Source organism: Mya arenaria, chromosome 3 (assembly GCF_026914265.1).
Source record: "Mya arenaria isolate MELC-2E11 chromosome 3, ASM2691426v1".
Lineage (NCBI taxonomy): Eukaryota > Metazoa > Mollusca > Bivalvia > Myida > Myidae > Mya > Mya arenaria.
The window spans coordinates 16,860,895-16,873,922 of NC_069124.1; the positions used below are offsets into that span (position 1 = coordinate 16,860,895).

A 13,028-nucleotide genomic window follows, 5' to 3' on the forward strand; every position below is an offset into this window, starting at 1 on the left:
AGGCCGAGCGTTTGGGGTAAACAAAGAGCTTTGGATGGAAAAGGTGGTGAAATGACGAGTGTTAGGGGGAGAAAGTCGAGCACTGAGGAAAAGGGACGAACGTTGGGGGGAAACACGTGCGTTGTAGTGATGGGAAAAGGACGATCGTTTGGGAGTTGGGAAAAGGACGAGTGTTGGTGGAATAGGACGAGTGTTGGAGGGAAAAGGATGAACGTTGGGGAAAAGAACGAGTGTTGGGAAAAAGGGCAAGCGTTGGGGGAAAGGACGAGCGTTGGAAGGAAACGGACGAGCGTTGGAAGGAAAAGGACGAGCGTGGGGGAAAAGGACGAGCGTTGGGGGAAAAGGACAAACGTTGGAAGGAAAAGGACAAAAGTTCGAAGGAAAAGGACGAGTGTGGTGAAAAGGACGAGCGCATAAAGGAAATGAAGGAGCGTTGGGGAAAAGGACGCGCGTAGGGGCAAAAGGATGAATGTTGAGCAAAAAGGACCAGTGTTCGGGGAAAGGGCAAACGTTGGAAGGAAAAGGACGATTGTTGGGGAAAAGGACAAGCGTTGGAAGATAACGGACGAGCGTTGGAAGGAAAAGGGCGAGCGTTGGGGGAAAGGGCGAGTTTTGGGGTGAAAGGACGAACGTTGGGGAAAAAGGACGAGCGTTGGTGGAGAAGGATGGGAAAAATAGACGAGTGTTGGTGGAAAAGGGCGAGCGTTGGGGGAAAGGGCGAGTTTTGGGGTGAAAGGACGAACGTTGGGGAAAAAGGACGAGCGTTGGTGGAGAAGGATGTACGTCGAAACGAAAAGGACGAGCGTTGGTGGAAAACGACTAGCATATGGGGAAGAGGGCGAGCGTATGGGGACAATGACGAGTGCTGGGGAAAAGGACGAGTGTTGGGGTGGGGGGGGGGGGCGAGCGTTGGGGAAAAGGACTATTGTTAGTATAGATCTGCTTGCGGTGCTCTTGTTAACATTTGGTGTTTTATAATTGGTAATGTACTCTTTTGACAAAGATATCTATAAAGATATTTTCTAAAGAAAAAATGTTCAATTAGAAACAAAACAAAAAATGCAAAGATATGCGTGTTTCCATTGACCGAGTTTCTTTTCACAAACAATTCTTCCACTTCTTTGGTGTTTTAAATTGGATTCGGAAATTTAACGTCTTTTTAACGACATTCTCACGCTTCCGATGCAAATGTTTATTCGTCGCGTGAAACGATGAATTAGTGAGTTAGTCCCAGACAAGAACTTGCATCATAGAAAGCAATTGTGAGGGAGATGTCGTCAAGTTGAAATGAATTGCCCAACTTTATTATCTGGTACGGGAAAAAGTGGAATGGGCAAAATTGCTGTTTTCGGATGGCAGACCACCATGGCAACATTATAATAATGATGATTCGAGATGAAGAGTGTTTCAAAGCCGTTCATCTCGTGGGAATTGTCAGGTAGTATAGGTGGTGCCCTTCATATTCGACGCTGTGGGCTTCTGCTCCCAAGGGACAAGTTCTCTTTGGCTCTTAAAAAGGACACTTGTACTGGAAATAGGCTCGAGTCGGAACTTATTCTCATTTATGGTATTGTTCGTGACATTATTTCAACACATATTCACAGATGATCTGACAAAGTGCGATGATGGTCAAATTATCGCTGTTATAGCCTCACACAAAACAGGGTATTTACGTTAACTATGCGTATCATGATTGAACTGTCAAAGAACATATTATATAGAAAGGTCACTGACGTCGAGTCTGAAAAGCAGAAAACATCTGCATATACAGGGGCAGTTCAAGGATTTAAAGTAAGGGTGTGTGCATATGGGCGCAACTCATGATAATGTTAGCCTCTAGTCCATTAGACTACAGTCGCTGTATGGGGGTTGGATAACTACCAAGAAAAGTATGGCTTATTCAAGTATGAATTTTTACAAATTGGACCGATTGTTCGAAACTTTGTTAATGTTAACAACGTTGTTTACGGCATTATAGTGAACTTTTAATGGTGAAATATTCAATAATGAACTAATACAGTCGAACCTCGTTGACTCGAAATCGCTTGGCTCGAATTCCTCGTTGGGTCGAACTGAATGTAAAGGACCGATTTCTTTATACTGAAGGTAAGCATTCCCGGTTGGATCGATTTTTACGAGGCTCGAGGTATTTTCACCGGTCCCTTGGACTTCGAGCCATCGAGGTTCGGCTGTATATTTAAGTGAAACAAACATTGCTGAATCAGTTGTCTCAATATTTATGTCAAGTGCCGCAGATCACAATCGTCATGTGCTTCCATGAAACGTTCACAGTATCAAACATTTGAAAGTTAACAATGATCCAGTTAAAGACGTTGTTAACATTAACAAAGTTCTGAACAGTCGGCCCTATAAGTTCTTTATGCATATTGTTCTAGTATATTGAAATTAACATGAAAAGTTGCCTTTGACCAATATAGGGTGGGCGCTTGCCAGATGCCACAAATTCCCACCCCCCGTAAATCCGCAATTGATATGCATTATGTTATACTTTTGCCTGAGCATAAGGATCTCTATTCCAAACAAGTTCAGCGCAATGGACACGTGCGCCATTCACTTAAAGCAGTACCTTTGAGCGTTAATTAATTTAACCAAGATCATTCTTCTAAATAATTAAGATCAACGCTTAACCTAGTAGTTAACAGGTATTTCGTATTTGTGACGTGAGTCAAGTGCGGGCGGCAAAATGGTAAAAGGCAATTAGCAGGGATGTCGCGGTCAATATATGAACGTAATGGGGAGAACTGTGATAATTCACGGTAAATATTTGGACTTCAAAGTCGCACTGACTAATAATGAAGTTAATGAGGAGTTTTTTGTTAGTTTGCGAGTTGTTTTGTTTTCTTCAAAATGATGTGTGGTTAGGAACGTCATGTGCCGAGTTGTTGTTTCGTTGAATGGCTTTCTGCGAGTTGGGAAGACTATAAATTCGGGGTTCGGTCATGCAACAGTATTGGAAATATGTCTTGTGACAAGCGCGGTTATATAACGGTACATATTTGAACCATAAACATTGTATTCTGAATGGAATGTTGTGAAACGAAATTTCTCTAGGAATAACTTTGAGAACATCAAGAAGTTGGTATGTTATTGATACTTGTTAACAAATGGATAATGGATGCCGACAATGTTTTTTCGCGGATGTAGGAATTACGCCGTAGGTAAAATAATCACACCTTTTCGCTAATTATTTAGAACGCTCTCGTATATTTTCGCGTTTATATGTCGAAGGAAATCTTCGGGTGGCATATTTGCCTCCGTGAGCAAATTTACCAAATGGGCAAATATGTGTAAAAAAACCCGCAAATATCCATAGGCGTTAATTTACCCTCGGGGCAAGTCTAGAGGTGGGGGTCAATTGGCCCCAGTTGGTATTTCATGTCGTATAAACGCAACAACAAAGTTGACATAAAGCAGAGGCATATGTCATAGGGCAACACATACACTGTTTGAAAACAAAAACAATTTCAGAGATGGAAATACTCTTATTGTTGGAAAATCAATTTCAAAGATGGAAAATTTTCAATTGTTGGGAAACGGTAAAAATTCTTGCGTTTTTGCCTTGAACTGAATATTTAAAGTGTCAACACTTACTGTATTTCATCCACATGTACCAAATGTTATTTATATTAATACAAATTTAAGATATTTATAATAAGTGAAAATGATTTGCTCGACCGTTGTGTTTTCATGTTCAGTTCTATTTGATTTTCAATAAAACGCATTTTGATATAAGTATGTTTTTTCCCTGCCGCGGCTGTTCCGTATACTTGAAAGTAATTGTTCCTATTAAAACAAAGATTGAGTAGCTTGCAGGCAAGAATTGTGCACAGCTATTACACAAAAGTAACTTCCCATCCCGTATAACATTAATGATAACGTTTATACTGATAAAGTCATTAACGTATCTTAATTAAAAGTATATACAGTCAGGCAGCAATGCGAAGGCCAAGCCCCTGTAGCTAGATCGCAATGTGAATAGCTCGACACGAATGATCCACGACGTAGATATATCACCCGCAGCCCATGATTACGGAATGGTCACAAATCCGTGTCTACTCGAACTCAGACTCAGATTCAATAAGAGTGAAGCTGTGGTTGCATATAACTGCCGTAAGATAAAATAAGAAGCATCTTTATACCTTTCGTTTAACAAAAACACACCTCTATTTCAAATAGTAATAAAATACAGCAAAGTTCATCATAAAAAATTCAATACTCACTATGAGTACGAAATAGCAATGAAAAGAGATTTGAATTTTTGCCAATTGAGGCTGAACTCAGACTTGAGACTGTGCGTTAGCATGGCCGCCCGGGGGTCGTTTAAACCCTTAAAACTATGTTTAATTTCTCAGAGAATTTTGTAATTAAAACAGTTGATTGTTTCATGAACAAGATAATTCATCATCTGAAGGGATTAATCCCCGAGGGTTATATCGTAACAGATACCAGGACAGATATGGTAATCAGGCGCGGAAAATCGTCCAAATGTTCCTTGTAAATAAGCTGTCATGGATATATTCCAATATATGCAATGTCATTTTCCAGAGAATCATCTGGCGTTTGATCAATCTGTCGGGAATTAATACCCGAGGGGGTATTGTAACAAATTACCAGAACATAATTTATATCGCCATCGCGGAAATCGTCCATATTATGCATTTAATGGACATATCCCATACAATGACATTTCCAGAAATGTATCTGGCGTTTTGATTGATAAAAATAGATTTGGAGTCCATTTACTTGTATTAACTGACATATTATGTACTGTTTAATAGCGGTATTCTTTCCAGAACCCCCACACCCGATACATTAAGTAAATTACAAGTTAGATTATATGTTCAATATAATACCATTCAAAGAAATCTTAACTGTAATCTAGAAGTAATGACCGTAAAACATCGTCTTACAAATGAAAGCAGAATGTTGGCTAATGGATATTTTCCTTTTTTTCTTTGTTTGTTATAACGACAGGAACACTTCAAATGAGTATACCTCTTCAAAAATAACAGATGTAATTACTATGGAAGAATATATCGTATGTACTGATACTGTAAGCTTATAGTCTTGTCATTTTGTGGGCTAATGGATTTTTCCCGTTATTTTTCTTTGATTCTAATAACGACAGGATCACTTCAAATAGATCTACGGCGGTAACCTTTTTAGAGATAAAACGTATAAATACTATGGAAGAGTGTACAGTATATACTGATACTGTTAGTATTTAGTCTTGTCGGTTTGTTCAATGTCCACTTCAAGTTTTGTCGGCTTTTCCACTTTTTCAAGTGGCTATGACGACTTATTTGCATTGGCAAAACTAGTTAAACACGGCATAACGTATTAATATAATTAACCTGATTTGTCAACAAAACTGATGTAAACATCAGTGGACAAGTCCACATAATTTTCACATTTCGTTTAGTCGGCATAAAACATGTCGACCAGACTACATGGTCACAATATCAATGTATGTTAAAGATCTTCCATGACCGAGTGTAGTGTAATTACAGCATCAGCTGTATGTCCGATAAACGCTTCCATCGAGGGCTTCATGATCACGTTATCAGTATATAGTATGTACGATATACGCTCCCATAGAGACTTCATAATCACATTATTAGTATGTACGATATACGCTTCCATAGAGACTTCATAATCACATTATTAGTATGTGCGATATACGCTCCCATAGAGACTTCATAATCACATTATTAGTATGTGCGATATACGCTTCCATAGAGACTTCAAATCACATTATTAGTATGTGCGATATACGCTCCCATAAAGACTTCATATTCACATTATTAGTATGTGCGATATACGCTTCCATAGAGACTTCATAATCACATTATTAGTATGTGCGATATACGCTCCCATAGAGACTTCATAATCACATTATTAGTATGTGCGATATTCGCTTCCATAGAGACTTCAAATCACATTATTAGTATGTGCGATATACGCTTCCATAGAGAATACATAACCACATTATTAACAAATACGATATGCGCTTCAAAGCATTTAAATATAATTTACGGAATCTTAGACAGACATAATATAATGCATACTAGTCGTTCTTGAATTTCATGCCGCTTAAAACGCAACGGAACCTGAATGGCCTTAAACGAAACAATGTTGAATGAGTATAAAATTGTATATCATACGTCATTTTCTTCGGTTCTTTGTGTATTTTTTATTACCGGGAAAGTTTTAAAATCTAATTGAACATCTTTATTGCATATGATCAGGAATATATCACATAAAATTGCACAATAAAATAACACAATCTCGATTAATGAATATATGAAATTTTGTTACGATCTTTTCAAACTTTCCGAAGGCATCACAGCCAATTCTAGCCATTCCTTGCTGTGTAGGTTTGGCGCGATTTATAAATATAAACATGTTTACGTTGTTATTATTTATCTTGGCTAAATAATTCGGATCGATTCTCGTATTAGCACTTTGTAAGAGTTCGTTTTGGAGTCAGTCCGTGAATAAAACTATATACATGTATAGTCTTAGTAGGTTGATACAAATCTACGAACAGTAACATTTACCTAAATCCAAATATTTCCTTACAGTTATCGCTATCAGCCCCAAGGGGATCTGAAGTCCAACACCCACGCGCGCTGTTTTTATTGGCTGAGCGGTCAGTGCACGGGAAAACTGACTCTCTTAGAACTCGGCGACCTGCGAATCTGGAAGCGATTCTCATCTTTGGTTATCAACAACACACGTGGAAAATAAACTAATAGGAGAAAAACTGAACTCTTCACTCTTCTTCGAGTTTAATCGAAAGTGATTTTTTCTTATTTTCTGAGATTCTGACAAGACATTACATTACATGCATTTTGGTGTCTGCAAAAACGCATACTTTACATACGATATATACATTAGTTTAGTAGGGGAGCTGGAATCTGTGAAAAATGTTCTGCGTAAAATACATCTGATAAACAAATTAATCAGGAATTGGGAGCACGGGTTAATAGTTATGACATTCAACATATTGAAGTTATCAGAAAGTACTGTGAAATTAATATCATCATTATTGAAGGTACGAGAGAAATAACACTACAAGATTGAGGAAGCGATAGATGTGCGATGACAATGTTTTTCAGAGACTGAAATGGGAAGTGATCCTACTGACATTACAAAAGCGAACGGGAACGGAGCTGAGTGAATATTTGGAGTAAAAACTCTCGGTAGACCTTAACACTCACATTTCACTGTGTATCATAATAAAATGGTTTTATATGACAAAAGTGTAATTACGCTCCAATCTTGGTTACTTTGTTTCAACGAATATTGCCAAGGCAACGATGGTGCTTCTGTCACGATCTTGAGTTACAGTTAATTACTTGCAAAGAGTCAGTGGTCATCTCCGTTGTCATCAAGTTTAGCTGCATCATTTCTGTTGAGAAGTGCGGCAGGAACATCCAACAGACATGTCTGAGGATGACTTTACACAGTATGGGATCTACAAAGCTGGAATTCTTATATGGAAGGTCGTCCCGCCAATACTGATCATGTTTGGGACTGTAGGGAACAGTCTTACAATTGTCGTGCTTACCCGGAAGTCCATCCGGGCGTCCACTACGGCACTGTTTTTGACGGTTCTTGCGTTTTCAGACTTGATAGTGTTGTATTCCGGACTTCTACGGCAGTGGCTGATCTATCTTTTCACGACGGACGTGCGGCACGTGAGCGAGGCGGGATGTAAGATAAACATGTGGCTAGTTTACAGTTCCTTAGATTTTTCGGCCTGGATTTTGATAGCAGTTACATTAGAGCGAGTCATTTCAGCTTGGTTTCCCCACAACGCAAAAACTATATGTACGAAAAAAAGTGCGATAGCGTTCCTCATAGCTATCTGTGGGTTTATATTAGCACTAAACGCACATATACTTTATGGGATGGTTTACAAAATTCATTTCGATAAAAGCGGTGTTCCAGAACTTAAAAAGTGCCTGGAGGTCAACGACGCTTATTATTCATTCTTCAACAAAGTTTGGCCATGGATAGACCTTTGTGCCTTTTGTGTAATTCCATTTTTTGTGATCGTTATTGGTAACGGTTTGATTTTATTTAAAGTCCTAAAAAGCCAGCGCAAGGCCAAATCTGCAGTGGTGCCTTCAGTATCAGCGGGTGCGCGGGCGAGGAGTGGACCATCCGGCGCTCAAGGGAAGCATCCGTCCATGACGGCCATGTTGTTCACGCTGAATGTAGTGTTCCTGGTCAGCACGAGCCCTGTGAGCATCTATAACATCGGCTACGCTTACTGGATTTCGGGCGCGTCCCCGCACCGTGTGGCACAGCTCGACTTCTGGTGGGCCGTCGTCAACATGTTTATGTACACAAACAACTCTCTTAACTTTCTCCTCTATTGTCTTAGCGGAACCAAGTTCCGGAGAGAGGTTGTCAAAATGTTCAGATCAAAACCTAACGCTGTGAACGCGGAGGGTAATTTAGGGCACAGTCACACGAGAACGAGGTTCGCTGAGACCGCAACACCAGAGCCCTCACGCTCCCGGTCGGCCAGTAATTCACCAAATACAAATTCCGCAAGACTTTCTAACATTTCCACAAAACAAAACGTTCCTCATGCGAACGGCAGCGACAAAAAAGGCGCATTGCCCAACAGCCTTCATCCTAGCATGGCACTGACCATGACAAAACACAGCCCTGAGACAGAGAACTGGGCGGGGCGTGGTGATGGCGAGACACCACTCGCGATTTCACATGTGTGAATTATTGTTTTTGTTTGTTTTGTTTTTCAAGTTTCATCAAAATTCACAACGATATTATATTAAAAATAAAAAAAAGTTATATCTGAGATCGATGAGCCTTGTGTTTGTTTTGCAAATATGTAATATTTCAAGAGGTAAAGTGTCCAAAATCTCCAACCAAACGCAATATTAGTTTTATATTAGATATATGAAATACATTCCAATTGGGTTATGTTTAAATGTCTTACTTTTGAAGTTCATACTGATGAAACTAACGCTAATGCAATACGTACGCAAGCCAAATAAATTATAAAATCACATTCATGTAAACGCGGGACATTTTTTATTCGTAGGAAAGTCTATACCCCAGTAATTCGAAATTAATTCATTGCTCAATCGCGACGTTTGTACATGTAGGGAAAAGTCGAATTGTATTCAATTTGGATAAGTTATATACACGATATCTTTAGTGTGTAATTATAAATGCTCATGTTAGTTTCTAGTTGGTGTTTGATAAATATTGACCAATCAATCAATCAACAGTTTGGCAAACGTTGACCGAACCATAAAGTCAACGAGCTTTATACAGTTGGCTGCAGGCTTAGTTGTTATAACCACGATACATGTATCATCGTCGGTGACGTTGTCGTCGCGGAGAAAACAACCTTGAAAAAATGTTAGTGGTCAACATTATATTTTGCCCAACGAGGAGACAGTTATACATTTATCACAGTAAACCAGCAGTCAGTCGTTATTGATATTAATCAGTTGAAGTGGTAGATGTAGACATTAACTGGCCCAGTTAGTAGGTAGTTTACAAAATATAACGTAGACCACTAAGACACGACGACTGTTTTTTTATGTATCGACACAATATAAATGGTCATGCGAGTGCGTTGCATCAAACCAGTTAATTTGTCAATACATATGACCAATGTTTAACCATTTACTATACATTATATAAGCAAGTGGCCATAACATCATGCAAAAATCCAAGATATTAATATGAAACTTGGTACACACGTGCACACTGACATTACTTTGACTAAAACACTGTTCATTTATGAGCCTGTTGAACAATTAAACAAACGACGAGAGTTGGCATCCGCGCTCGGCGCGTTTGTTTATGCTTCTATACGTTTCTTTATATTGCAAGCGTGTATGTAAGGAACAATTACATCTTAACTCATCCAAAAAGGAAACGATACAAGGTTCATTGATTTAAAATTATTCGTAGTTGACTTCTAAAAAAATATGATTTACGTTATGTCAACAATATGTATGTTCGGAGCTGTGGGGGCCGAAGGCGTCTCATGCAGGACTAAACAAGATATATTGGGTGCGTTTTTATCGATATAGTTTATGTATTCATTCCATGTACGACGCATCATGCAGCACGTGCTCATGGTGATTATTGTACGCATCTATCCGGAGAACACCTGAATCGTTTCTACTTTAAGACATAGTGTACATGTAGTGTGGATAACCCAGCTCGGCTTTGTTAAAACATAGAGAAAGAGTGATCTAGGACTTTTGCGAGAAAAAAATAAACCGTTCTATTGGATGAGCATAATACTAATAGCGGCCCACTGGCACCGGATTTTCAAACTCAGTTATCTTTTTTAAATCAAATTATTAAATAAATCTTTCTAAGAAAAAAAAATCCTAACTAAAAATTACAATGCCGGAAATGTGATTTCTCCCCCATAAATATGCACTCTGTACTGTCTATATATTAGAATATAAAGACATTGAAAGAACACTTTTATTTAAATACGTTCATAAGATTGCAACGTAAATGTGAGTTAAAAAGAAAGCCGAAGAATCTTCCAGAATTTTTAAAAACGCTCATCAAGCCTACAGCCTTTGAACGCTTTCAGCACTATCATTGATTATCGGATCAGTTACGGCGGGTACAATTATAAATATATAAGAACATGATCAATATATATGAACATGATCAATGTTGAGTATAGTAAATGAACTTGTTAACACATTCATCACATTTTGACCAACTCTTGATTCATCATCATTACTTTTGAGAGATAGAGAGAGAGAGAGAGAGAGAGAGAGAGAGAGAGAAGAGAGAGAGAGATGAGTTGTACATGACAGCGTCAAAATGTAATATTAATAGCACTATTTAGTGTTATTTCTGTACCAGTATGTAATACTTTAGCACTTTGGAATAGTCAAATTCAAAACAAATGTTGTTTCGCCGATATCTCGACGTCATCCATTTCTAAGGAGAGACTTTTATAAAAAAATATTTAAAGAATTCGATCCACACTATGAAAAGTTTGGATGAAAGTGACTGCATATTAGTATATTGTGAAGAAAAAAGTAAATCAAAAAGAATGTATAAAAACTTAAAAATAAAAAAATTCTTACATTTCCAAACTAAAATTTATAATACCAATAATTGTGAAAAACAATGTGCAAATATACAGTACAAAGTGCCTATTTAAGAAAACGTTTTCATTTTTGTTCTTCATATTTTTGGTATTGTAATTTTTAGTTTGGAATTATAAGATTAATAAGAGAAATGATTGATTTTGTAAATAAAGGTTATTCAAGCTATCAGAGAACTTGCTTTGTTAATTGTTGCTCGGATTACTAAATTTATTGTTAAATTGTGCTGTTAATAATGTGTTTTAATGTAAATGATGTAATTTGACGATGTTCTTTATGTACAGGTCGAAAATAAACACTTCTGTTTGTCTGTCATACTAGTTCAAATATCAGGTAGCCAGATGCGTACAGACCGGTTTCAATATAGTTTTAAATTAGCTGATCGTCTTAGGATTATATTAATTGGTATAATAAACGGGGAATATAAATAACCTCTAATTTCACACAATAAAGTTCCTTTTCCACGAAGAGGGTCGGCTATTTTACCAAAATACACTATAACCCGAGCTTGCCGGATATAGCCGAGTAGTTAAGAATGAAATAAAATGATATAAATATAAGAATGGCTATGTAGGGTTTGGTTTTTAAAGCAAAATCTGACTGGGCCTGTTTTCCTTTGATAACCACTTAAGGCCCGTAAAAAATAAATGAATGAATAAAATATCACGAAATAGCTGACTTTTTTTACTCTACCTTCATTATAAAAAGATTCCTTGTCTGCTGATAGAATCAACTAACAATCATTTTCCTGAGAAATTTCTCAATTAAAGCGGTTGGCAAGAGAGAAATCACACAACTCCAGAGCTTGCTAGGTGACGAAATAATTGCGTTTATTTGTCTCGCTTTCTCGGAGAAGAACTGAGCTACGTTCGAAAATAAGAAACCTTAGTAAGACTCGAAATGTCTTTCAAATGTGAATGATTGTGTTGTTTTCGCAATCGCCATATGAGGGTGAAATCTTCCTTTTTTTGCAATACGGTATTCAGGAGCACAGATCTCAAGGGGGTGATATACCCTCTCATATGAACTTTTACGTTGTAGCTGTGTAGGAGATAATATCAAAACAACAACATAACTATATATTTCGAGTTTATGAGGAATGGGAGAACAATATATCTAACACAGACCTTTCCGGGCACATACTAATTACATAAGAGACTCTTTTTGGCTGATGAAATGATTTTCTGACAAAACAACGCAATCTATTTTGAATTGTTTTTATCTTCTATTTGTTTGCCATGTTCTTTATACTTCAACTCTGAATAAGGAAGTGCGAAGATAAACGTTCAGATCTTCTACAAAATAACTATTATAATTTAATCTCTTGATATTCAATTGCTCGTTGCATGCGAAGGATGGTCTTCAAATTGATTTTTTTTTTATTTCTGAAAACCGTTCGATGAAAACTTCATTTAAGTGAAGAAAACACTGCCAATGATGTTTTTGCATGGGGGCAGATTGTATGTGGTTGAATCGGATGAATTTCTCATCAACGTTCAATGATTTGCGGTGCAAGTAGTCGAGATTTGAATTTTAAAAAGGCGTTTTAAAGGGACTGTACACCAGATTGGCACCAAAGAAGGTTTTTTTTCTGTATTGAATCTCAGGACAATTATTTAATAGAATGTGTTACGCTTTGATATCATAATTGTAAAAAAAAGTACCAAAATGTAAAAAAACCAAAACGTTTGAACCTGTGTCGCCAAAATTGCAATCCAGCGCGGTATCAACTGAGCAACGACGGCTTTTTCTTATCCGGTGACATAATTAAGCTATACACCACGTGATAACACCGACTAGCTAATCACGCATAAGGAATGAATTCTACTAGGTAGACATATCAAGTAATCTTTTATATTGGAAAAATAC

The 13,028-nt window shown here is 37.6% G+C and overlaps 1 protein-coding gene across 2 annotated transcripts; it reads left to right on the plus strand.

The window, feature by feature from the left end:
• The first annotated feature begins 2,947 nt into the window (after positions 1-2,947).
• LOC128228921 (FMRFamide receptor-like) lies at positions 2,948-8,857 on the plus strand. 2 transcript variants are annotated; one of them, XM_052940470.1, is made up of 2 exons: positions 2,948-3,009; positions 6,606-8,857. In XM_052940470.1, the coding sequence occupies exon 2, from the start codon at positions 7,470-7,472 to the stop codon at positions 8,769-8,771; it is 1,302 nt and encodes a 433-aa protein (XP_052796430.1). In that variant the 5' UTR covers positions 2,948-3,009; positions 6,606-7,469; the 3' UTR covers positions 8,772-8,857. The 2 variants fall into 2 exon arrangements, with proteins under 2 accessions (XP_052796430.1, XP_052796431.1); XM_052940471.1 differs by lacking the exon at positions 2,948-3,009 and adding an exon at positions 3,056-3,100.
• The last annotated feature ends 4,171 nt before the right edge of the window (positions 8,858-13,028 follow it).